We start from the raw sequence: 26,285 nt of genomic DNA, 5'->3' as shown, positions 1-26,285 counted from the left end.
TGACAAAGTCAAGGCCATATGAGCCATGGTAAGAAGGATAGAGGACAACCTTGTAGAGTCCATTTCTTTGTATTCTCGGTGTCAAACGACACATCATTGGACTTGTACAGCAAGCCTGCCACATCCTGCTGGCCATGTTTGTTGTTTGTTTTTTTGAGGTAGGTTCTAAAAATGTAGGTGAGTCTGATGTTGAACTACCTAGGTAGCTCAAACTAATCAAGGTTTTACTTTCACGTGAATTTATTTACTGCCTTTATTCTTTGGTGTAAAAGTAACTATTCGTCTGTTTCAGTTGTTTAAAAGGCTTACAGATTCCTGCTAACCGAGGCCTAGTCCTGGAAGCTTCTAGCCTTCATACAATTTAACCTAGGCCTAAGTGTTTTTAGTCTCTGAGACTTACTGCTTAATAAGCTCACCCTATCTTCTTTCTGAACTCTGGCTGGCTGGTTCAACTCAGCTGATCTGGCTCAAAACTCCTCCCAGCTAACTTATTCAATCTGGCCTCTGAATTGCTCTGTTAGACCTCAAACTGACTCCAGCAGTCTGTTCTAATCTCTTGACTCCTCCTTATTCTCTGGTTCATTCAGTCTTCTGAGTTCTCTTTCTGCAACCTGCTCCCTCTACTGTCAGTAAAACTGCCTCTTCTCCCCTCTCTGCAGTGCTCCTTAAGTAGTTTCCCTCTCCTCTCTGTTGTCTCCAGGAGAGTTGGGTATATTCTATTCTGTCAGTTTTTCTGCCATTCAATTAGATAACACTTTCAAACATGGGTGCTTCCTTCTGTCTGTGGATAAATTTTACCTTCATTGTTTGGTATTAAAGGCGTGTACCACCACACCTCAAACTTGCTGTATAACAGGCTGGCCTTGAATTCAGACCCCTTTGTCTCTGTCTCCTAGATTAAAGGCATGTTCCTGTTCTAGCTGGATCATACACAGACCTAGAAAGTCTTTGGATGTGATTATTGCCAGAGCAACCATGATCTAAATTAATGCTATACTGGGCTTTATATTGAAATGTTCTTATTAACTTTACCTTAAGAGAATAGGAATAAATATGTAAACAGATTTTTGAGAGACACTGAGAATTGCTAATTTGTGACTTATCCTATGTTACTTTAGAAGTTGAGCAAAATGAAGACCTATTTGTGGCTTTCTAGCCTGAGTTAAATATATGTGTCTCTGTGACATCACCACAGTAGCTCTGACTTTATGACTAGTTTAGAAAATCTGATTTATCAGGAGCAATACAGACAACAGGTGACAAGAAACTATGGTAGCCATAGAATATAAAATATTAATAACTTTTTTCCCTATACCATCAGACTTGTTTTCACCTTATAATGCTGAGGTGTAGAGTATTTGACCCACACATACATGGAAAAGATAGCTAAAACATCAATATAATTTTTTTTTAACAGGCTAGGTGTGAGGGCACATCCCTATAATCCCATTTCTTAGGAAATGGAATCAGGTGGATCTCTGTAAGTTTGAGGATAGCCTGATCTACCTAGTGAGTTTCAAGCCAACAGATGTTACATAGTGAAAAATCCGTCTCCAAACAAACAAAAACCCGCAGTTAGGAGATAGTTTGTTTGATCCTAGATTTGATTGGTAGTATATGTTTGTAATCTTTTGCATAAAATCCAGACCTCTTATAGAAATGGTCATTGAATTAAACGATAAAGTAGTTATAAGAAATACTGGTGGAAGGTGTTCCATTGAATACTGTTTTTACTGATGTCTCAAGATCTTTCTGAAGTCTTTGTGATATGATATGTGAGCAAAGACTGTCTTAGTAACCAAGTCATAAAGACCTCTAGTAAAAATATTTCTTAAATAATTGACTTTCAGGGGCTAGAGAGAGATGGGTTAGTGGTTAAGAGTGCTTACGACAGGCAACTCCAGAGGATACACCCACATTGGGAGGTTTACAACTGCCTGGAAAATTTCAGCTCCAGGGTATCTGACACTCTTCTGTCCTCTAAGGGCACCTGCACATAGGTGAAATATTTCCCAAAACACTGAAACAAAAAATTAAAGCAAATCTCAAGAGTTAGCAGACAGACAAAAAAACAAGCACAAAATTGGGTTCATTTGTATGTTGACTTCTAACAATTACTAAGTAGGGTAGAGCTGAGTAAATGTGTGGCTTTCTGAAAATTTGGTGGTACTAGTAGTAATGGTACTTGATATTTATTTATTTGTTTATTTTTGGTTTTTCAGGTCAGGGTTTGTGTATCCCTGGCTGTCCTCAAACTCTGTAGACCAGGATTAAAGGTGTGCATCACCACTGCCTATTTGTAAAATAACCTTTTGTTTGTGTGTTTGTTTTGTTTTTCAGGACATGGTTTCTCTGTAGCCTAGGCTATACTGACTTCCTTGTAGATCAGGCTGGCCTCAAACTCAACAGATGTCTGCCTGCTAACTTTGTTGTTGTAATATAAGAACATGCCTCCATTTCTTTTGTTTTGAGACAGAATGTTATGTAGCCCATGATGGTCTATATCTCCTCATCCTCTTGTCCTGATGTCCTGTGGGGCTGGGATTGTAGGCATGAGCCACTATGGTTCTTTACTTCTCTTTCTCTTAAAAAATTGCAGCATCTTGGCTTCAATCCATTAAATACTAGTAGCATCCTTTCAGTTTTAAGAATCTGAAATATTGTAGATATTGCCCCATGTCCAAGTTCTTGGTAGGAATATTAAACCTGTTATGTTATACTGTATCTAATATTATAATTTCTATTCTGTATTTTTGGTCCAGCTGTATTGGAGTTTGTCAAAGTTAGTTGTTTATTTTGACTTCTTTTGCTACAGTAATCTTTGTGTTTATATGTTTTTTTTTTTTAAAGATATACTTTGTAGTGCAAAAAGACTCAAGTTGCTAATGCAGCCTTTGAGTTCCATCCATGTGAGAACAGAAACATTAGCATTAACAAAACTAGAAGTCTGGTGGTATTTACTGATGAGACTTGGACCTCAGCTCCCTGCCAATTTTGAACAGGTAACATAATTACTAACCATTAACTTAAAAATCCATGTGGCTTTTTGTTGTTGTTATTGTTTGTTTTTCTTTGTGACGAGGTCTTAATATGTAGCCCTAGCTCGCTGGGCTGGAACTCCCTATGTAGCATTCACTAGCAGTCTGCCTGGCCTCACACTCAAGATACACTTGATACACTGCCCCTGTTTCCTGAGTGCCATGATTGGAAGTGTTGACCACCACTCCTGGCATGTGTCCTTAAATTCTTACCAGTCTAATCTGAGGGTTTTTTGTTCTGTATCAGCATTTTAAAGGTCTTTTGTCTTTATAAGAACTTGAGTAAGTTGGAGAGTATTCTCCAGTTGCCTAATGGGTTATGTAAAAGCCTGTAATAAGCAAATGCTAACATACCTATTAGTGTAGAGCATTTATTTTTACTTAAAAAAATACATATAGGTGTTTTGCCTGCAAGTGTGTGTGTACTACTTCTATGCCTAGTGTCAGAGCTGGCCAGAAGAGTAGATCTCTGGGACTGGAATTTCAGATTGTTGTGTGGGCACTTGTAATCAAACTCAGGTCCTCTGGAAGAGCAATCAAGCCTTAAGTGCTGAGTAATCCCTCCCCAGATACTCTAATTATAAAATTAACCTTTGTGTGTGTGAGTTAATAAACAGTGAAATAGGAAGTGCCATGCCACAATGCTTATTTGTTTATCCTTTCATTCATTCATTCGTTCATTCATTCATTTGTTATGCAATGTTCTGCCTGCATGTAAGCCTGCATGCCAGAGAGGGCACCAGATCTCATTATAGATGACTGTGAGCCACCATGTGGCTGCAGGAACTTGAACTCTGGACCTTTGGAAGGGCAGCCAGTGCTCTTAACCTCTGAGCCATCTCGCCAGCCCCTGACAAGGTTAATAGAAATAAAATTCTTTGTTTTTATTTCTCCTTTTTCTAGATGACATAGTTATAACCAGTCATCTGAAATATTTACTGACACTAACCACTTAAATTTAATCTGATCTAGGCCTCCCAAATGCTGGGATTAAAGGAGTGCACCATCATACCCAGCCCTATTTTTTTTTCCTTAAGATTTATTTATGTATACAGTATTCTGCCTGCATGCTAGAGGGCACCGTAACTCTAATAGTTGTTGTGAGCCTTCATGAGATTTTTGGAAATTGAACTCAAGACGTCTGGAAGAGCAACCAGTGCTCTTAAACTCAGAGCCATCTCTCCAGTCCTTTCGGTTTCTAATTTAAAAAAAAAAAAAAAAAAAGGCTTTGCTTCTATATCTGTAGTGTACTTCTTACATTCTACATAAACAACTGGAAGGCAGTTTTAAAGATTTATTATATGTACAATGTACCGTGCACTCCAGAAGAGGACACCAGATCTCATTAGAGATGAGCATAAGCCACCATGTGGTTGCTGGGAATTGAACTCAGGACCTTTAGGAAGAACAGCCAGTGTTCTCAATCTCTTGAGTCATTTCTCTAACCCTGTAAGGCAGTTTTAAATGGTGTATTGGTACTAGAACCTTTTTCTCCTATTTGTGCCCTTTCATTTTAAAAGACCATTGCACACTTTAGAATAGTTTGGACTTGAAATTGAGGCTTTTTTTTTTTTCCTCTTTGTTGTCTTAAGTTAATTGGTATTATGGGTGAGCCATGAGCCCACCATGTGTTTTAGTTTTTGGCTTGTTTTTTTTTTTTTTTTTTTTTTGAGACTGGGTTTCAGTAGAGTAGTCCCTGGGTAGAGCTTTGATTTGTAGCTAAGAATAACCTTCTGATTCTCCTGCCTCCATCTTCTAAATGCTGGGATTATAGCTGGGTACAGCTATGCAGTACCAGGGATCAAAACCAGGACTTCATAATGCCAGCTGAGCTAAACATATAGCCAAAATGAGTTCAGGACAGCCAAGGCTACACAGAGAATCCCTGACTTGAAAAAGCAAAATGAAACAAACCATAAAGCAGCTGGGCATGGTAGTGCAAAGTGCATGCCTTCAATCCCAGCACTTCGTAGGCACAGGCAGGTAGGTCTTTGTGTTCAAGGGCTACACAGAGACCCTCACACCCCCCCCCCCCAAAAAAAAAAACAAAAACAAAAAACCCCAAACCATTATTCTTTGGAAGTCTTGGGTTTAACTAGAGTACCCTGTATTAGCTTATTACTGGCCTTATTTCCTGAGTTTTAGATAGAAGCCTGCCAAGTTTGGTAAACCATGACATAAATAAAAATTAGCATTAAGTAAATGGTAACGAAATCTTTACACTCAGTCATAAATCTTTACATAATTAACGTACAAAGAGTCTAATCTAGTTGTCCAACTAGAACGTATTGAATGGATGGGACTGGTAGTGCATGATTTTTAGAAGTGAGCTTTAAACAAGAAAGGTATTTTCTAGTGTGACATCACAAAGACTTTGTTCTGCCAGGGATCTAATGCTTAGTGGTAAGAAGTATGCATAATGTGGGTTTAATTTTTGACACCAAAGAATTAGAAACTTCAGTCAGGTTTGTAATACCAGCACTCAGGCATGCGGATCTCTGAGTTCAAGGCCAGTCTGGTATACAAAGCCATGGGAGGCAGAAGCAGGTGGATCTCTGTGTTCAGGATAACCAAGGTTACACAGACCCCCATCCCCCAAAAAGTAACCCAAGCTAAACCAAAACACAGCTAAGTTAATAGGATGCTTGTTTAGCTTTCTTAGTAATCTAGTGTCAAGAACCAGGAAAGTGGAGTGTGCTGGTAACAGCCTGGTCCGCAGAAGGCCCCATAGGGGCCTACAGCACATAGACCAGAAATGTGGTGATCAACTCAGAACTTACTTGCCAAAGTTACTAATGCATGTACTTTTGTTGAGGTTTAGAACTAATGGAATTGTGCTTGTTTTAAGGGTGTTTTGTTTATATGTCTTGTGTGCACCATATGCTTGCCTGTTGCTCATGGAGTTTAGAAGAGGGCCTTGGGTCCCTTGGAACCTGGATAGTTAATGTAAGTTCTGGAAAATGAACCCAGATCTGCAAGAATATGTTCTTAACTTTTGAGCTATTTCTCTAGCCCAAGATCTTGGGATGTTTGGATATATAAGGACTAGGAACCAAGTTTAACCATAATTTTTTTTTTGTTTTTAAATGATATTTTATATAAAATTAAATGAGGTAATTTTTATTTTGCTACCTCTTCTGTGAGACTGGTCATGTTTAGAATTTTAGAGTTTATGTTTAGAACTTGGCCTGTACTACCTGTGTCAGATGAATTAAGGTCGCTTCTTAGGGAATACATATCTTGTAAAGCTTTTACAAACTTGACAGTGTAATTACTGGTTTTTTTGGCATGCCATCTCTAGGTTTGTGTGCCTTTGATTCAGAGTACAATAAGTGTTGATAGTATTGCTTCACCTCAAGGCAGTACATCCCGAGGGTCTACTTCTCCTGGCTTAAGTCCACTCACTCCTGGACATAAAGGTGAGACATTTCCTTCCTAAAGTCTTTGAAAGAGTGCTCTCACTCTTTTCCAGAGCTTAGGTCCTTTGTGCAGAAATTTCTTTTTATTTTTCATTATTTTTGAGACAGCCCTGTGTCAGGACTTGCTGAGTCTAGTTTTGAACTAGTGAACCTCATTGGGATTAGAGGCCACACCTATAATATATTTTTGTTGATACTATCTTTTTCACTGATCGCTTTTAACTAGATTATTGTGGTTGGAAAACTTTTTTTTGTTGTTTCTTTAGTTTTATCTTTATCTTAGTTTTTGTTGGCAGATCTCATGTATGTACCCTAGTTAGATGAATTTTCCCCCCTCTTAATCGAGGCAGTGTTTCACTTTGTAGCTGAGGCTGACTTTACTTTTTTTTTTTTTTTTTTTGAGATGTGATCTCATGATGTAGTTCTCCTTATCCTAGGACCCAATTACTCTGTTGAGTAGGCTGGCCTTGAACTGACATGAATCCTCCTGCCTCCAAATGCTTTGATTGCAAATGAGTAAAACGAAGCCTAGCTTCTATCATGCTGCTGTGCTTGTTTGGAAAAATGGGTCTTAAAATATAGTGGGACTTTCTCAGATCTGCCAGCCATAAAAATAATGACATATAGGCCTTTTAATAATTTAAAGTTTAGGCCTTTAAGCTTGGGCAGTCTCCCAGTTATTCGAAACTTACCCCAGCTATGACCCTGCCACTTAGCTAGCTCTGTGCCTTTCTCTGCTCTGCTGCGGTCCATCCTGTTCCCTACTTGTCTGGTCCCAGAATCCCCCAAGTCTCTTAGCTTAACCTCTTTGCCTGAAAGTTCCGCCCTCCACTTCTTGCCCAAGTATTGGCTTACATCTCTTTATTATGTCAGTAGGCAAGTGAGGGAAGGATAAATAATTACAAAAAACGACTACTGAAATAGCCATAAAAATAATACCAACAACCGGCACAATCAACAATTGAATATACAAAGACACACCTTCACAGAATTTATCCCAATATTAAAAGATACTTAGAGCATGTAACTTAGTGAGTAACTTAGTCCTTTTCAACTCTTTAGAGTTTCTATTGAAGTTACAGAAAGGCTTGGATATTTCAAGATTTATTTATATTAATGCCTGAGAAATTTTACATCATGTTTTAAAAGCTTTATTGTATTAGGAAATACAATGAATAATTTGGTTTCCCTCTTTTTTAAAGGTGCTTCTCCTTACGGAGTTTCTGCAACTCCTCGGGTGAACATGAATTCATATACAGGTGGAATGGCTACAATCCCTTCTATTCAGCTTTTGGGACTGGAAATGATGCTTCATTTTTTGTTGGGTCCAGAAGTCTTGAGTTTTGCCAAGCAAAACAAGCTTGTGTTGAGCTTAGGTATTTGTTTTGAAATAATTTCGTGTGTTTGAAACAATCCAAACAAAATTTAACATGTTGGGTGGAGGAGAGGCTTCATTTTCACAGAAGCTTATGAATAATGATATGCTTATATTTGAAATGAGTTTAAATCTTTTCTGTGTGTGAAGTTTGCTCCCTAAATCTTTTGTCCTGATTGTCTTTTGTTCCCTGTATTTAGAGCCACTGGAACACCCGCTAATCAGCAGCCCTTCTTTCTTCTCCAAGCATGCACATACACTTATCACTGCTGTTCATGATAGCTTTGTTGCAGTTGGAAGAGATGCCTCAGGTAAGTTTAGGAAATTTTTAAAACTCAAAAGTATGTTTGTTTTTTTTAATTATTTGCCTCGTTTGTGTGTGTGCATACTTTTGGTCATACATGTGCCACAGCACATGGAAATGTCAGAGGACAACTTCTTTGGGACTCAAGTTCTGTACCATTTGGGTCTTGGCAATTGAATATGGGCTATTAGGATTGGAGGCAGGTACTTTTACATACTGAGCCATTTTGCCAGCCTAAAAGTGTTTTAATGGAAGATAAAGTAGCAAATATTTGTTGTAACTCATTGGCTAGATTGTACACCAAACACTTTTTCCTTAAAGTTACTTGTGTTACTTGTCCATTGCAATTGGAGATTGGAGTGGCTGGCAGCATTGGGTAGGTAGAGGCAGGCCAGTCTCTGTGGTATTTGATGACTGCCTTATCAATGTAGCACACATTCTAGGCATGATGATGTTGATTGTATAAAGTGATAAATAATGTATAAAGTTATATAGTTATATACTCAAACCTAGGCTCTGCAGCTTCAATATCTGCATTTAAGTTTCTGTTCAGGGCCTAACGAATGAGTACAAGAAACATAGAGCCAGGTATGGTGGCTTACCTTTGTAATCCTTGTACTAGAAATTCGGTAAGGCATGAGTATTGAGGTCACCCTGGAGTGGCCTTGTTTTCTTTTTCTTTTTCTTTTCTTTTTGAGACAGGGTTTCTCTGTAGCCTTGGTGAAATCTTCTCTTCAAACCAGACATGAGTATGGTAGCAAACACCATCCAAAGCACTACAGAAGCTGAGGCAGGGGGTCAGTGATTTGAGGCTGACCTGATTTTCAAGCCTAGAGCCTGTCATCCCCAAATAAGTAGATTAAATAAATATTTAGCTTGGAAAATGAAACACTCTTTCTCCCATTATGCATGTATGTGTGTATTCATACATTGTCATGCCACATATGTGGAGGACAGAGGACAACTTTTCAAGATTGGTTCTTTTCCACTATGTGGGGTCTTGGGACCGAACTCAGGTTATCACACTTTGCATCAAGTGCCTGGTGAGCCTTTTTTTTTTTTTTTTTTTTTTTGTTCTTTTATTTGTTTTGTTTTAATAACTAAAAGGCCATATATGTGGAGTCTAGACTGGGGGAATTGCATCCTTTGAAGAAGGCACCTTGGTCTGTGTAGTTCCACTGGCCTGAGAGTTTTCTTGTCTCTGATACTAGGCATGGCCCTGATATCTTTCTAAATCATTGTTTTACTTTATCAAGAGTGAGTATTTAACATAATAAATAGAGATACAGGAAAAGTGAAAATGTTTGTTATATGGTTGGCCTGTTAGCATTTGTTCTTCTAAAAGGATTGTTATTTCTAAAAAGAAAAATTGAAATGGTAGGTTTATAAATATTGTTCAAAGTAGTGCTCAGATTGCTATTTCTTTAGTATGAGGAATGGGAGAATAGGTTTTGTTGTCTTCTTGTTTTAAAGTTATTTGTATGCATATTTTGTGTGCGTTGTATGTATGTATACTATGAGTGTGCCTGATGCTCAAGGTGGCCATAAGAGACCATCTGATTCCTTGGAACTGGAGTTACAGGTGGGGGACTAGGAACTGAACCCTTTCTTAAATAAACCTGTCTTTCCTTGACAGATGCAGTAGTCAGTGCTATCTGGAAGGAGCTGATTAGCTTGGTGAAGTCAGTGACTGAATCAGGTAAGAACTACCACAATTCTCAGTGACCTTTATAGCACAACCGCAGCACTTCGCTGCCATTGTCAGTCTTGTTCTATCATAATATCGGTGAAGTATATCCCTTCCTTTTCCTTTTGATAGGAAACAGAAAAGAAAGATCAGGTTCTGAAGTTTTGACCCTTGTACTGAAATCTTTGGAAAACATAGTGAACTCAGAAGTATTTCCTGTACCAAAAACACTGGTAAGTATATTTATATATTGCCTTAAAGTCTAATATTGAAGTTCAGTTTATATTGATACTTGCTCAGATGAGGTTTGGCACAGACATTCATTTATAATACCAAATATTGAATAGGAATTGGGCTGTGTTCTAAGTGCCATTCAAATGGCATTTGAAACCTCTATAGTAAAAGCTTTTGTATACCAGCTGCTGCAGACATACACAGTGTGGTTAAAGGGATCAGCTTGACACCAAGAATGGAATAAAGGCTATGCAACTTGAACTGAACATATTTTAATGTCCAGAGTGCTAGGTAACAATAGCACATTGACTTTGCTATTAAATATGCTTTAAACTTAAGTTGTAGGAACAGAAAAAATAAATTGTATTTAATTTTTATAATATATGGAACAGTAACATTCTTAAATTCTGAGTGATTTTAAATGTCACAATATATTATCCAGACAGACTGTGACATTAAAATACACTGATGCACTGTAATGGGGTAGCATAGTCCCTGATATCAAGGGTTATAGATATAGGAGGTTGATTCCCTTCGTTCAACTAAGTGAAATTTGCCCTCTTGGCTCATCAATTCAGAACTTGTGTTTGTAAAGAGAGTGTAGTTAGTAGTTTAAATAGTTAAATGAGTTGTGTTTGCAAAGCATTCTGGACAAGGCTCAAAATAATGCTGTGAACTTCAGTGAAAAAAATATGTTTTTACTGAGCACTATTATGGTATTTTAACACTGTAGTTTATTTTACAAGTATAAGAAGACATTTGGAAAACAGTTTAGGAGACTGAAGCTTCACTGGATTTGTAATCTGAGAGTCAGTTTGTGGTTTGCTTCTAGTCCTATTAATATACGTATGTCCTTCCAGAACTTAACCATAATGTAAAAAAATGAGTAGCATGAAGGTTCGGTTTTGGAAGAACAGTTAAATTATAGATATTTGTTCACATAGTGGGTTTTTTTTTTTCATAGTAATACACTTTTGTAACAAGGTAAAAGGTCTGTTATTTTCTGTATTCTGAATTTTTAAAATGAATGTATGCACATTAATTGAATATATTGTAATGAATCAGGAGTGATGGTTACTTATAATAAATTGCCAAAAATATATGACAGGTTTTTACTGAGTAAAAGGTTTTTATATCTAATTACTGTAAAATCTTTCTTTCTTAGGTCCTCATGGAAATTACAGTTAAAGGACTTCCTCAGAAAGTATTAGGTTCACCAGCATATCAGGTTGCTAATATGGATATTCTTAATGCAAGTATCTTAACTGTAGTGTAGTGATATGATAAAGATTTGCAAAAATATTCTTTCAGATTTCTTAAAAAAAAATACATAATTGGATTTTGTTGATTAAGTTAAAAAACTTGTATGTAAAATAATAGATTACCATGAAAAATTGAAGGTGGTGCTGTGCCAGTTAAGTAGATATACATTTTTTTCCTGGATTGAATAGTGGACTCCAGAAAGAAAGTCTTTTATTTGTGTGGAGTAATATTACTGGCTACTGCTAAAATATTTGAAAGCTTAGTAATATTAGCTTAATAATGTGGCATATACTTGGCTGTGTGATACAGGTATTCTACGTCCATCAAATTCTAGGTTACTGTGTAGTGGGTTTTTGTTTAAGTATCTGATGCCTCACCATAATTTGATATCTTGTGGAAGGACTATGATCAGAGCATGGAGATGGATTTTATTTTTATTTTAAATATTTCATTTACTATTCATTATATTTTTAATTTGTGGGGCTGAGTGTGCAGTGCTTGCAGAGGTTGTGTTCCACTTGACATGGATATTGGGAAACTGAAGCCTGGTCCTTTGTAAGAACAGATCATTCTCTAACCACTGGGCCACCTCTTTACCTTTAAAAAAAAAAAAAAAAAAAACAATTTTAAGACCTTGTCTCTCTATGGTTGGCCTAGGACTTGTTCTATAGACCAGGCTTGATTTTAAATCTCAAATCCATATAGCTCTGTCTCTGCTTCCTAAGTGCTGTCATCATTCCTGGCTTTTTTTTTTTTTTTAAGATTTTATGTGTATGAGTGCTGTATCTGCATGTACATTTGCAGGCCAGAAGAGGGCATCAGACCCAGTATAGATGGCTGTGAGCCACCGTGTGGTTATTGGGAATTGAACTCAGGACCTCTGGAAGAACAGCCCAGTGCTCATAACCTCTGACCCATCTCACCAGCCCCTGTACTTGGCTTGTTTTAAAGAAATGGTCTCATTATCCCACACTGTCTTTGCATCTTCCCCCCTCAGCCAACTGGGTACTAATATACCTGGCATTGCGTGTGGTTTTTCGAAGTAAACTTGCTAATGTCATCATACCCTTAATAATGCTAAGAGTTAAATTTTTCATGCTAAAATAAGTCATGTTAAGCAGTTCTTTTTACTGGGAACTGTGATTTTGTTCTTTTTTTTTTTTTTTTTTTTTTTCTTCAGGGAACTCCAGCATTGTTCTTAATCCAGTTAATTTTCAACAACAATCTTTTGGAATGTGGTGTAGCAGATGAAAAGTAAGTTTGTACCTTGTTTTTATTTTAAATCCAGTCATTCTCAGGATGGCTTGGAATTGCTATGTAAAGAGACTGATTGGAACTTAACTCTCCTGTCTTCACTTTCTAACTTCTAGAATAATAAGATGTATATTACCATGTCCTTTCTGTTTGTGTGTGTGTGTTTTTATTTGAGAAAATGTCTGCAGTCCTATGTACCCTGGTTGTGTAGACCAGGCCGTTCTAGAGCACAGAGGTCTGCCAACCTCTGGTGGGATTAAAGCTTGTATCATTAATCCCAGTCTCATTACTGATTTTTCATGAAAGATGATTATATAATGAGTGAGAATCTCCCCTTTCCCCTCTGCAAGACATGGTTTCTCTGTGTAGGCCTAGCTGGCCTGGAACTCATCTGTAGACCAACTTGGCATCAAAGTCACCGAGACCTGCTCTCTGCCTCCCAAGTGCTTGCAATTAAAGGCTTGTACCACCACCGCCTGGCAAATGAGATTTTTTTTTTCAAATTTTGACAGTATTTTATAAGTTTGATCTTAAAATTAAGAAAAATGCAGTTTATACATGCTCACTATATACAGCTCAGGCTGGCTTCAAACTTGTGGCAGTTCTGCCTCTACCTTCTGAATGCTAGGTTATAGTTAGAAGCCACCATGCTCAATTGGTCATTTTGTGTTTTGTGATAGGGCTTTGTAGCTCAGGACCGTCTTACTCTAGAACTTTGTGTCAGATTGTCAGGAATGTGATTACAGTTGCTTGCTATCAGGTCTTGTGCCATCATTTTTTTTAAAAAGATTTTTTTGTGTGTTTGTGTGTGGTTTTGCCTGTGTGTATGTCTCCACTGTGTGTATGCTGGAGGCCAGAAGGAGGGTTTCAAATCCCTTGGATATGGAGTCATGCTTGGTGACAGTGTGGGACCTGGGAATTGAATCCAGGTCCTCTGGAAGAACAAATATTCTTTAACTCTTGAGTTACATCTCTAGCTCTTTGTGTCATAATATAAAAATTTAAAAAAAAAATTAAAATTAAAAAAATAGGTCATGTTAGAGGATGGGATGATAAATAATAAAACAGACTTAGAAATTTATCATTTCTTGTATTCTGCTGTTAATTCTAGAGTTTTGCTAATACACTGCTAGATTGAAATACTCATTCTGTTATATTGTTTATTTTTTAGGTTTTTTCTCAATCTGGAAACACTTGTAGGCTGTGTGCTTTCTGGTCCGACTTCACCACTGGCTTTTAGTGATTCTGTACTAACTGTGATTAATCAGAATGCAAAGCAGTTGGCAAATAAGGAGCATCTATGGAGAATGTGGAGTATCATAGTCACGCCACTGACTGATGTGATTCATCGGGTACGACACATCTGTTCTTTTTCCTTGCCTCGTGTCTGGATTCCTATATTTATAAAGCGTGCAGTGTAGGTCAGGCTGGTCTTCTGCTTGCCACTGTTCTCCCTCTCACCACTTGGTGCTAGGCAGTTACAGGCTTGTGTCATCATGCTAGTTGTCCCCGATTTTTTGGAAAGCTCACAAGTGGAGTTTAGATAAAAATAGAAATACTTCGTTTATTCTTATCCAGTTAGTGATTGCCTGGTGTATTTTATCCCATTTTCCATAGTGATAGGAAGTAGTGTAGGTCAACAGCTCCTAATAGTGCTGAAATTCCTGCCTTCATATGATAATGGTCTCTTGTCGGTATCTAACTGTGTAGCCTACACTGGCCTACCTTGTGTGAGTTTTCTGCCCCATTTTCCAGTCTTTGGATCATTTGAATGCTTTTATTGTGCCCTTTATGGTACACTTCAATATAAGATGGTCTTTGTTTTGTTTTCCCCTTGAAGCGAAGTCTTATTTCTATAGCCAAGGTAGATTCATGCCCTAGCTTCCCAAAGCCAGACTTAAGGTACTTAGCGCACTTGACCTGTAATTACTTTAAGTAGCTTATATACATAGAGTCAAGCCATGGTGTCTCATTTAGCCTTCTTTAAGATTGGAACCTGTTATAAGCTGAGTATTTCTTACATGTAAATGTTTATGGGTTTTGAATATTAATAAGATATAGAATACAGATTCACTTTCCTGTTTTTATTTTGCTTTCTTTTGGTATATTTGCTTTCTTTTGAGGCCTAAGTTCAAATTTCTTTGAGTATTCTTTAGGTTAATTACAAGTAACTCCATAAGATTTTTACAAACTAGCTAGGAGTCTCCTAGAAGGCAAATAGATATATTTCTAAGAAACCTCTCCTTAGCTAGATTGTGGTGGCTCAGGCCTTTAATCCCACCACTAAAGAGGCAGGCAGAACTGCATTTGAAGCCAGCCTATTCTACAGGACAGCAAGGACTGCATAGAAGAACCCTGTCTCAAAGAATGCCCACCTTAAGTGGTAGTAGAGGCCATTCTGTGTCCTCTGGTCTAATGTATTAGTAATGGCTGTGTTTTGAGCTGCTGTCCCTCTATAGCTGTGTTTGCTGGAACTCTGTAGACTAGTTGGCCTCAGACTCATGGCATTCCTCCTTCAGCACCTCTCTAAATGCTGTGATTGAATTTGGTGTGAATGCTAACTTCTAGCTTGGTAGCTTATCTTTCTTTCTTAGTTTGTTCCCTAAGGTTTCTGAGAACAATAATAAAATTTATAGGAACTGTTGAAAACAAGAGAATTATGGTTTTTTTGTTTGTTGTTTTTTGAGATAGGATTTCTCTGTGTAGCCCTGGCTATCTTGAAACTCACTCTGTAGACTAGGTTGGCCTTGAACTTGAGATCAACCTGCCTCTGCTGGGATTGTATGTGCTACAACAGCCCCGTAAGAATTAGGTTTTTCTTTTAAATTAAATTTTTTTTTATGTTAAGTGCTAGAGTCAAGCCCCAGAAAATAAAGTACATTTCTAGATAATTGGGCTGTACTTCTAGCTGCAACAGTAAGTAGAAACATAAGCTGTCAGTTTTGAAGACTAAGTCTGCTTTTCTGTTTCAGAGCCCTGAGAGAATCTGTTGCCTTCCTCAGGTAGTAGTGGTAGCCAGTAGTCCATGATCTTGAACTGTCCCCATTTCAGCTGTCTTCCCATGGTAGTCAGAATGTCTTTTTTTGGGTTTGACATCACCATACTTGAGTATGATTTCATGCTGATTCTGTACACGTGTTTCTTTATGTCTCACTTAGGACATACTCTGTCCGAGTGAGGCTAGACGTGCAACATCTCTAGAGTGTGTTCTAGAAGAGCACAGCTTTGATAGATATGAGTTATGTAATCAGATAGGATTAGAAGTAGTAATTTGTTTAACTTCATATTTTTCTGTTTCAGACCAATGAAGTGAATCAAGGTGACGCCTTAGAACATAATTTTAGTGCCATCTATGGTGCATTGACTTTACCAGTAAACCATATTTTTTCAGCTCAGACATTTCCTACGGTAAGAGTGTATATTATTACACGATCTCGTGTCTTTCTGGAATATGATTAGCACCAATCCTGATTTTTCTTGAATTCATTTTTGTGGGGAAGAGGAATGTTTGTGTGGAGGGTGATTAGACACTGGAATGTGGCTTTTTTTTTTTTTTTTTTTTTTTTTTTTTTTGCCTTTGTCTTTTGACCTATTACCATTTCTGGTACTGTTCGTGTAGAACTTATAGGGAGATGTAACAGGGCCCCCTGACACATTAAATGTTTCATTCTCTCACAGTCCTGAAGATGTATTAATCCTGCTATATATTTGGTTTGTTGGTGTCAGTTTATCAGATTTCTTGTTTGTTATTAGGCTACCATGAAAACTTTACTTAAAACTTGGTCAGAATTGTATAGAGCATTTGCTCGCTGCGCTGCTTTGGTGGCAACAGCAGAAGAAAATTTGTGTTGTGAAGAACTTTCTTCTAAAATAATGTGCAGTTTGGAAGATGAATCCCTTTCAGTAAGTTTTTTTTTCCTTCTGTTCTTTTTTATTTTGTAAATTGGAGATAACATTTAAAAATTAAGTTTATTGAAGGTTCTGTATAAGAGGTCTAGTTTTTACAGAAAAACAGAAGTCTTTATTACCTTGGGGTGCCTCTTTCTCTTAATTAGTCTAAACTTTTGTGTTTTTTTCCTCCCTTTTTGGGCTTTCAAGGCAGGGTTTTTCTCTGTGTAGCCTTGACAGCCTTGGACTCAACTTTGTAGACCAGGCTGCCTCGAACTCTGAGAGACTGGCCTGCCTCTACCTCCCAGAGTGCAAGTATTATAGTTCATCACTTAGCCCTGCGTGTCAAAGCTTTTCTTAACAGTATCTTTGTGTTACAGCTCACCTTTTATACTTGGTAAGGCCTGAGTTAAATCTCTAAGTGATAAGGACAGCTCAGTATGCTGAGTGTGGCTGAATGGAGCTGTGTCTCTCTCCCTTTTTTGCTACAGGCTATGTGTGATCATCTTTCTTTGTAGAACTTTTAAAGGGAAGTATTTGGCATGGAAAGGAGAGCACATTGTACAGCTTTCCCACTTCTGAATGGGTCAAAATTCCAGAGCTCAGAGGAAAGCTTAGCTCTAGCAGGCCAAACCCTATATGACTTCCCAGCCTTGGCCTTTTGACCAAGATTTTTGTACCAGGCAAAAATTGTAAAGCCGACTTCCAATCCAACCAGACTGCAGTTTTTGTAATGGCAATGCTCTGTTCTCTATCCTGTTGCTGGGATTAAAGGCCTCTTCTACCCCACAGCTGCCATTGGTCAATGTTCTTTTGAAAATGCTACCTCTCCTTTTGTTGATTCTTCATAGTGGTGTTTCTTACTTGATTTTTATTATCTCTTCCTACCTACTGTTTTGGTTCCTGGATTGTTCTTTCTTTTTTTTTTCCCCCCCTAGGTCTTCTGGTGCATCAAGTTAATGATACCATCACGTATTTTTGATATAGGCCCTAAATACTATGAATTTTCCTCAAGACTTTTTTTTTTATATCCCCATAAATTTTGTGTTAATGTTTTAATTTTCCTTTAATTCTAGGATTTTTTAAAATTTTAATTCCTGATTGCTTCAGTGATAGGCTTAAAGGAAGTAGCACCATGTCCAGCCCTTTGATTTTTATAGTATGATAGTCTTTGTTGACAGTGGAGATTTTTCAGAACTTGGAGTATATCTTTCCAGGTACTTGTTTTAGACGTTAGTTTCAGACGTGTTAGTCTGAGACTTGACATTTTTCCATTTGCAGTTTTTCAATATGTTCTTTCTTAGGTGTTTTATTATGTCATGGAAGTTTCTTTTTTTGGTTCTATTTGGAGTTCTGTAGGCTTTTTTTTTTTTTTTTTACTTGATGGGCATATTCTGTAGGCGTTGAATTTTTTTCAATATAATATATTGAAAGCATTTTGTGGCCATAATCCAAAAGTTAGATTTTTCCATGATATCCTAAGGTGCTTCTCTTAGTGGATTTCACTACTCTACCTTGCATAGATCCTAATCAATATTATTTATTGTTTGATATTATAAGGATTAACTTTTTCCTGAGTGTTGAGAAGCATAGTCTTTGTATAGAGCACCTAACTGAGAAGAACTTATGACCGTGTATTTTAACATAGGCAATAAAAATCTTTTTGTGTGTATTGACTCTTGAGTACTCTGCCTGTACTAAAATTTTCTGATTATGGTACTTAAATATTTTTCCTAGGATTTGCTATTCTTGGACAGGATCTGTCATATTATTATTGTAATGGTTGATTGTATCGACTTTTCACCATATAATATTAAATATCAGCCCAAAATCAAATGTAAGTAATTTCTTTACATTTCTTTATTTATACAGAATTTCCTAGCATTCCAGGGAAAATTGTTAGTTATAGCCATCTTTTCTTAGTCCATGTTACAAACTTAGCAAATTATTTTGCTAATATAAAGCAGATTTTCAGTGTTGAGAAATATTGTTAGAATTATGTACAATTCTTCAATAACAGTCATGGTCTGGGTGCACACCTGAATTTTGGCAGTTGGCTTGGTGGGTCACCTTCAGTCCAGGGCTAACCTCGCTAACATAGGAGTGAGTACCAGCTCTGCCTTGGCCACATAACAGGACCCAGTCTGAAAGGAACAAAATTTCAAGTTTGTGTTTTATTACTGTTTCAAATATATAAGGGTTATTTGTTTGGGTTTTGTTGTTGTTGATGCTGTTTTGTTTTCCTTTTCCCTGTTTAAAAGCATGGTACAGACAAGTGAACAGCATGGAATATTTTCTTAGTATTGCTCATGTTCTTTACAGATGCTGTGCATGACCAGCATTTGTTTGGTCTTTCATTTGCTATATTTCAAGCCTGGACTCAGTTTCAGTTTGTTTTTTTTGTTTGTTTTAACAAATACTACAGAACTGGTATAATGCTGCTTTTAATTCATACCTGGAGTTAGTATATACTATTGGTTGGTTTGTGTCAAATTTTCATTGTAAAGTTAAGTATTAATAAGTGGTATATTGTGGCTACAGTAAGAGACCATAAATATCCTCTCCCCCCCCCCCCTTTTTTTTTGTTTGAGGTAAAAGCAGATTGCTCATACTGGCCTATATAATTTGACACAAGGAAAAACATTTATACAAGGTCTCTATTTTAAGCTGTCTTCTAACTCTGAATGTAGCCAAGGACGTCCTAGACTTCTAATCTGTCTGGCTCTACCTACTGATTGCTGGGTTACAGAGATGGCGGTTTTATCCAGCTTTTTGTGCCTGGTAGGCAAGAACAGTACCAACTTAGTTATACATATATTCTTAGTCCTGAATACCTTGTTCTCTAGAAAACGGATTCATGACTTTGTCATCACTTGTCAACGCATCTTCCTAAATCACTATGATGTTTTAGTTATTTGAAGATAGGGTCTCACTTTGTGGCCTAGGCTAGCTTGGAACTCTATAGCTTATGAAATTACAGTATTTTGTTGGTGATCTTCTAAGATTATAGCCATGAACCAGTGTGTCCCCTACTCACTATGATGATTTCGGGAGTCTTTACACTTTTCATTTGATTACATTAAATTAGTTCATATCAGAAGTTGCTGTTTTATCAATTCATGATAAAGTTCTGTTTTAAGTTGTTATTCTCATAAAATTTATTTTATATTGAAGTTACAGTTTGAATAATAGAAGTGTAAATAATATGTTCCAATGTAACAGCTCATGGATTCTTTCTAATTTGCCTATAATTGCTTATTTTTTCAGCTTTATTCTTTTATGTATGCTACTTGTGTATTCAAGTGTGGTGGTCAAAGAAGGAAAGGTCCATGTTCAGTTTTTTTCCTCTATTATAGTAGTTCTCAACCTGTGGGTCATGGTGCCTTTGACAAACCTGTCTACAAATATTTACAATACTTTTCATAACAGCAATATTTACAGCTATGAAGTAACAATTAAAAATAACTTTATGGTTTAGCGTTACGACAACATGAGTCACAGCGAGGGTCACAGCATTTAGAAGGCTGAGAGTTGTGCTTGTTACTACCTAATTTTTTGAGACAGGACACCACTAAACCTTGAGTTCGTTGATGGTCTAGACTACCTGGCCAGCAAATCCTCCACTCTCATATTTTTTTTTTTTTTTTTCTCCTTCTCCCAGCATTGGGATTATATAATGCTATGTTCAGCTTCTCTATTTTTTGGTTTGGTTTGGTTTGGCTCCTCTTCTCTTGTAGATGCAGGGGATATAAACTTAGGTCTTTGTGCTTGTATAGTAAACGCTGAGCCATTTGCCTTTTCTAAATTTTCTTTTTCCCTTCTACTGGAGGTTCAAACCCAGAGTCTTTGTTTGTTAGGAAAGCAGTTTGCTAGAGTAACATCCCTTTCTTAGAGTATTTTAACATTCCCACTGTTTGTGAATTTTGCATAACATTCAGTCTTATACTCTTCTGCCAGGCTAGAATTATTCTTCCTAGAAACATAATTCTTTTTATCTGAGGCTGGGATTAAAAACCCAGAGCAGTTCATTGCTACTAAGGTATCATTGTTTCTGGGTCATCTCACTGAGGAAAGCTGGGATGTGGACATGTGTGTGATCTCTGTTACCTTTTTTGTGGATAACCTTCTGGTAGTAGTCTAATTCTTCATGCTCCGTTCTGCATTTGTGCCTACCCGTATATGAACGTAATTTGGTCAGGCACTTTTTGTCACCTTAGCCATATCCTGGCACTTCAGGCCTGAAATCTGGAGAGAGGTGGTCTAAGAAGAGGGACTGTAAAGAAAATGTGTACTTTTAAGATAAATTGTCCAGTCTAGAAAATAGATAGGTACTAGAGTTTTGGTTTTGGGGGGGGGGGGCTGTTTGTTTTTAATTCTTTTCCATCATTTGGCTGTGCTGGATCACTGTAGACTAGGCTGGCCTAGAATTCACCTTGATCCACCTTCCCCTTCCTGAGTGCTGGAGATAAAGGCATATGCTACCATGAATATACCAGAATATTAATTTCTGATGACATTTATTATTGAAAACACATAGAAATTTAACTTTGTTACTTTGTCATTTGATTTGGTAATTACAAACTAGTTGTTGAATTTCTGAGGAATAGAAAATATTAAGATGTATTATTGATCTGGCAACTCTTGTTGAATTTGTATTTTATTTCTAGTGATATTAATACTGTATCATTTAAAGGTTTATCTGAACAAGAGCATGTAATTTGATGTATTTCGCTTTTGAATGCAAAATATAAAGGTGATAGTGTCAATTCAAAATACTTTTGTTTTTAATCAACCCAATTATGTCTTAGCACCACAGAGATCTTCAGACTGGTCCAGAAAGAAGAAGGAGCCTCTAGGGAAATTGACTTCTTTATTTAAGCTAATTGTGAGAGTGATCAATTCTTTCCACACTCTGAGCCTCAAGGAAACACATTCTGATACACTGCTTGCTATTGGTAACTCTATCATCAGCATGCTTTCCAATATATTTGGACATATTTCCTTGCCTTCTATGATCCGAGAAATATTTTCAATTTTTACAAGACCTCTGGCTTTACTGTATGAAAACTCAAAGTAAGTACTTTCCACTCATGTTGAATTAAGTGTATATGTTTCTGTGTTTTGCATGTGTACATGTCTATAAATGTGTTCACATATATTCACATGGAGAGGTCACAGACTGCTGTCTTGTCTTCCTTTCTGTCTTGCTTGGACTAGGACCTTTCACTAACGTGGCGGTCACTGATTTCAGCTTCAGGCTCTAGGAAGCACCAGGTATCCTCCTTAGTGCTAGTGCAAGTCGCGTGTCACCGTGTCTAGATCCAAGCCAAGTCCTGACCAGCTGTCGACTTTAATAATAACTTCTGCTTGCCTGTCTTTGTTGTACATGGATAGTACTCTAGAATATGGCTGTATCTCTTTATATATACATCTGTATTTTAGATTGGAGATGATTGAGATAGGACTAGAATGCTTATTTCATTGGATTTTTTTCCCCTTGCACTTTTCAGTTTTGCGATTTTAGTAACTGTTTATGTAAAGAAATATGCTTATTAAATATACAATACAGATTTATTTGACAAACTATGTAATTGAATATACTGTATGCAATTATGTATGTGGAAATCTCATTCTCTAAATTAAACTTTTACCCCAGTTTCTGACCAGTTGTTTATAAATCCAGCTTTTTCTATCAAAACATGTTTAAGCATTATTTGTCCATGTATCATTGTTTATATTGACCATTTTGTCTGTTGAGCAAGGTTTTTTTTTTTTAAAGCAAGGTCTTTCTACATAGCTCTGTTTCGGGAGTTGCTCTGTAGATGAGGCTGGCCTAGAAATCACAGTGATCTGTCTACCTCTCCCTCCTGAGCGCTCAGATTAAAGGCATGCTAAAATGCCCAGCAGCTTTTTAAAGATTTGCGCATTTTGTTTTATGTATATGAGTGTTGATGTAACTGGAGTTACAGATGGTTGTGAGCCACCATGTGGGTTCTGGGAATAGAACCCCGGTCCTGTAAGAGCAATACGTACTTTACCTGCTTAGCTATTGTTAGCTCCTGAGCAAGAATTTTAAAATAAAAAAATTCTATTTGATAAATTGTGCTTTTAAAGCCCTCATGTACTTGTTTGTTTGCTTTTTAAGTTTTTTTTTTATTTATTATGTATATGAGCGATCTATCTGCATGTACACCTGCCTTGCAGAACAGAGCATTAGAGGGTATCGACGGTTATAAGCCATGATGTCGTTTACTGGGAATTGAACTAAGGACCTTTGAGTACTCTTATCTGCTGTGGCCAGATCTCCTTTATTATTACTACTACTACTACTACTACTACTACTACTATTATTATTATTATTATTATTATTATTATTATTATTATTTGTAGCTGTTTATTGAGTGTGTGAGTCTGTGCACATGGCCACATGTGGAGGTCAGAGAACAACTAGACATTGATTCTTTCACCATACGGTTCCCAGGGATCAATCAAATTAAGATTGGGAAGCTTGGCAACAGGTGCCTTTACCAGATAAGTCATTTGTGGCCCCTGCATTGAAATTTTTTAGTTAACTTTCAAAGATTTGAATTATTGTACATCACCTTTTACCTTGAATGAAAGGAAATAAAGACTCTACAACTGGGTGGTGTCTGGGTGGAAGCTCAACATTTATTTTGAAAATATTTATTCAGTGTTCCCTTTTAAATTTTTTAAAGTAAATTACAGTTTATTTCTTTGTATCCCAGTTATAGCTCCCTCCCTAGTGTTCCCTTTTGAAAAAAAAAAAATGTGTTGGAAATTGAACCCAAGGCTTCATGCTATGCAAATGAAGTGTTCTACCCTGAGCTACACCTTCAGCCCCTCAGTATACATTGTAGTGAGTTGATGTTGTTTGGTTACATTGTATTACATAATAATTAAAGTGGTTTGTGTTATATTCATGGACAAATCTCAAGTAACAGATTGTACAAAGTGGTAAGAATAAATTCTAAATTTCTCAACTTATAGTAGCTTTTCAGATTTTTTTTTAAGACTTATTATGTATACAGTGTTCTGTCTGTATGTAGACCTGCATGCCAGAAGAGGGCACCAAAGCTCATTATAGATGGTTGTGAGCCACCATGTGGTTGCTGGGAATTGAACTTGCAACCAGTGCTCTTAACCTCTGAGCCATCTCTTCAGCCCCTACAGATTTTTTTAAAGCTATTAGTTTATTTAAAATGTACAGAGAGAAGCCAGAGTGATGGAAGAGCAGTTAAGAGCGTTTGCTGCTCATGGAAGATAGGAATTCAGCTTCCAGCATAGGGAGATCTGGTGAAGTAGCTTAATAAATCACTAGGACTTGGATTCCACTTCTACCCCTGTACAAGAAAAAAACAAAACAAAACAAAAAGACAGGGAATAGACGAGTAGTTATCATGATCACTAGAAGTCTGTTCTGGTTGCTTTTTTAAAATTTATTTTCTATATGTTTATTACTTATGTTTAATTCATGTTTAATATTTGGCCATCTTATTCTTGGGATATTTTGTATTGTGGCTGTTTCTTATTTTTGTGGCTTTATTGCTTCACTTTGAGAATTAGTTCAATAAGTAGTGCAGTGGTGGCATCTGGAAATACAAATAGTAACTATCTTACATCTTTCTTCCTAGGCTTGATGAGGTTCCAAAAGTGTATAATAGCCTAAACCACAAGGTAAGTGCACAGTGTCCGTAAAATATGCCTTAGCAGTGAGAGGACAGTGGGTGGTTTAGGCAGTCATCTTTAATTTTATTTTTCTTATTGGTCACATTTTGTTAGCTCTGTGTCCCCGCTGTATCCCGCTCCCTCATTCCCGCCCCAACCCCGCACTCCCTCCCTGGTCTCCTCCCTGCCCCTTTCCAAGTCCCCTGATTTGACCTTGTTTTATCAGGTATCTTCAGGGCTGGCTGCAAAGTCCTCCCCTGTGGTCTAACAGGATTTTTTTTTTTTAATTTTTATTTTTCTACTTTGACTACATTTTCTTCGCTTTGTATCCCAGTTGTAGACCTCTCCCTCGTTCCCTCCCAATCCCACCCTCCGTCCTTCATCTCCTCCCATGCCCCTCTCCTGCAGTTAATCTTTCTTAAACAATTGATTTTGAAGTGGTTTTATTATTGTTATTTTACACCTACATATATACATTTGCTGTGTGTATATCCATGCATACATGCCATGGTATCACCAAAGTCAGGACATGAGCAAAAGTTCTCTTCTTCCAGGAATGGAAATCATGCTGTCAGCCCTAGTGGCAACTGCCTTCACTTCACTCCTTGCCATCTTTACCTCATTAAAAAAAAAAAAAAAAAAAAAAAAAAATTAATGTTTGTGCATCTGTCTATAGTTCTGTATAAATGAATGCTACCATGAAGTCAGAAAATGTCAGATCTTTTGGAGCTAGAATCACAGGCGGTACAGGTGCTGGGAACTGTACTAAGGACAAGCAATAAGTGTTCTTATCTACTGAACCCTCCCCAGCCCTATTGCTTCCTTTTTTTTTTTTTTTTTTTTTTTTTTTTTATTTTTTTTAATTAATTGTGTTTGTTTTTTTTTTTTTTTTTTTGGGTTTTTTTTTTTTTTGTTTTGTTTTTTTTTTTTTTTTTTTTTCTTTTTCTTTGGAATATACTGTTACTTTTTTCAGGTCTTACTCCTTTTTATGTTAAAATTGTGGGCTATAATATCTTATTGATAAACTAGATAATTACTGTTATACTTAATAAGACACCTTTTTCCTTTTAATAACAAATAACTGCAAATGAAATTACAGTACTTAAAAGTTAACTGATTATTAGTTTGTGTAAAGAGGGGTGCCTATGTATGATGACTGTGGAGTTGCTAAAAGATGGTCCTGTTTTAAAAATAGAAATAGTAACAAGTGCTGCAAGTTTATGTTTAGTATACCTTTATTTCCCCACTCTTTTCCTAGTTAGAAAAGCTATTAGGAGAAATTGTTGCCTGTCTACAGTTGAACTACCCTGGAGCCTATGACAGTGAACTTCTTGGACAACTTTCTCCACTTCTGTGCATAGTTTTTCTTCACAAGAATAAACAGATTCGGAAACAGAGTGCCATGTTGTGGAATGCTACATTTGCTAAAGCGACAGCTCTCGTTTATCCCGAGGAATTAAAGTATGTTAGCATCACAGCTTTTACCCCTGCTTGGTCTATTAGAATTCTGTAAAGCTGTATTTGGGCACTAACAGAAACTGCACAGTTTATTTTTCTCATGGTTTTTCGGACACAGGGTCTTTCTGGGTATATAGCTTAGGCTGTCCTGGGACTCACTGCGTATACCAGGCTGGCCTTCAATACAGAGACCTGCCTGCCTCTACCTCCAAAGTGTTGGGATTAAAGGCGTGTGTCACCACTTCCTGGCACAGAGAATTTAATTGTATCATCAGAATATGTGGCAGCCATTAAACATGGATTGACTCCTGTTAGACTTAATGATTTTGGGGGGAAACTGTATGAAATAGAAAATCCTTAAACAAGGATTTTCTTAAACAAGGAATTAAACAATTCCTTAAACAAGGAATTGAAGATCATTGATAAAGCCAGTAATATTTAACTTCTGTATATGTTTTTGTAGTTTTTTGAGACAAATAAAGCCCTGGCTATCCTGGAACTCACTGTGTAGTTGAGGCTGGCCTCAAACACACAGTTAGTCACTTGTCTCTGCCTCCTGAGTGCTGGGATTAATGCCATATGCCTCCATGTCCATTGTATTTTCTTTCTTCTAAACAAATTGAGAAAAAAAAATTATGGGTGTTATTCCTTTGTTTTTCTGTTTGTTTGTTTAGGGTGG

At 37.0% G+C, this 26,285-nt stretch overlaps 1 protein-coding gene across 2 annotated transcripts in view; it reads left to right on the top strand.

Annotated features, from left to right (window-relative positions):
* Nucleotides 1–26,285, top strand: part of Rif1 (replication timing regulatory factor 1) — a 57,105-nt gene that overhangs the window by 11,047 nt on the left and 19,773 nt on the right. Inside the window, exons 9-23 of one of the 2 annotated variants that reach the window (XM_055600382.1) lie at nucleotides 2,851–3,002; nucleotides 6,340–6,457; nucleotides 7,660–7,833; nucleotides 8,033–8,143; nucleotides 9,773–9,835; nucleotides 9,956–10,056; nucleotides 11,223–11,285; nucleotides 12,501–12,574; nucleotides 13,746–13,926; nucleotides 15,875–15,982; nucleotides 16,328–16,477; nucleotides 18,200–18,299; nucleotides 21,271–21,535; nucleotides 24,115–24,157; nucleotides 25,407–25,609. In XM_055600382.1, the coding sequence (XP_055456357.1) occupies nucleotides 2,851–3,002; nucleotides 6,340–6,457; nucleotides 7,660–7,833; nucleotides 8,033–8,143; nucleotides 9,773–9,835; nucleotides 9,956–10,056; nucleotides 11,223–11,285; nucleotides 12,501–12,574; nucleotides 13,746–13,926; nucleotides 15,875–15,982; nucleotides 16,328–16,477; nucleotides 18,200–18,299; nucleotides 21,271–21,535; nucleotides 24,115–24,157; nucleotides 25,407–25,609 (1,906 nt within the window). Of the gene's footprint in view, nucleotides 1–2,850; nucleotides 3,003–6,339; nucleotides 6,458–7,659; nucleotides 7,834–8,032; nucleotides 8,144–9,772; nucleotides 9,836–9,955; nucleotides 10,057–11,222; nucleotides 11,310–12,500; nucleotides 12,575–13,745; nucleotides 13,927–15,874; nucleotides 15,983–16,327; nucleotides 16,478–18,199; nucleotides 18,300–21,270; nucleotides 21,536–24,114; nucleotides 24,158–25,406; nucleotides 25,610–26,285 lie in introns of both variants that reach the window. The other variant, XM_055600381.1, reaches the window with a different exon arrangement.

Source organism: Psammomys obesus, unplaced genomic scaffold (genome assembly GCF_907164565.1).
Source record: "Psammomys obesus unplaced genomic scaffold, mPsaObe1.curated_primary_1811, whole genome shotgun sequence".
In the NCBI taxonomy this organism is placed as follows: domain Eukaryota; kingdom Metazoa; phylum Chordata; class Mammalia; order Rodentia; family Muridae; genus Psammomys; species Psammomys obesus.
The sequence above is the reverse complement of the archived record's forward strand: the minus strand, read 5'-3'. Positions and strand labels throughout refer to the sequence as shown.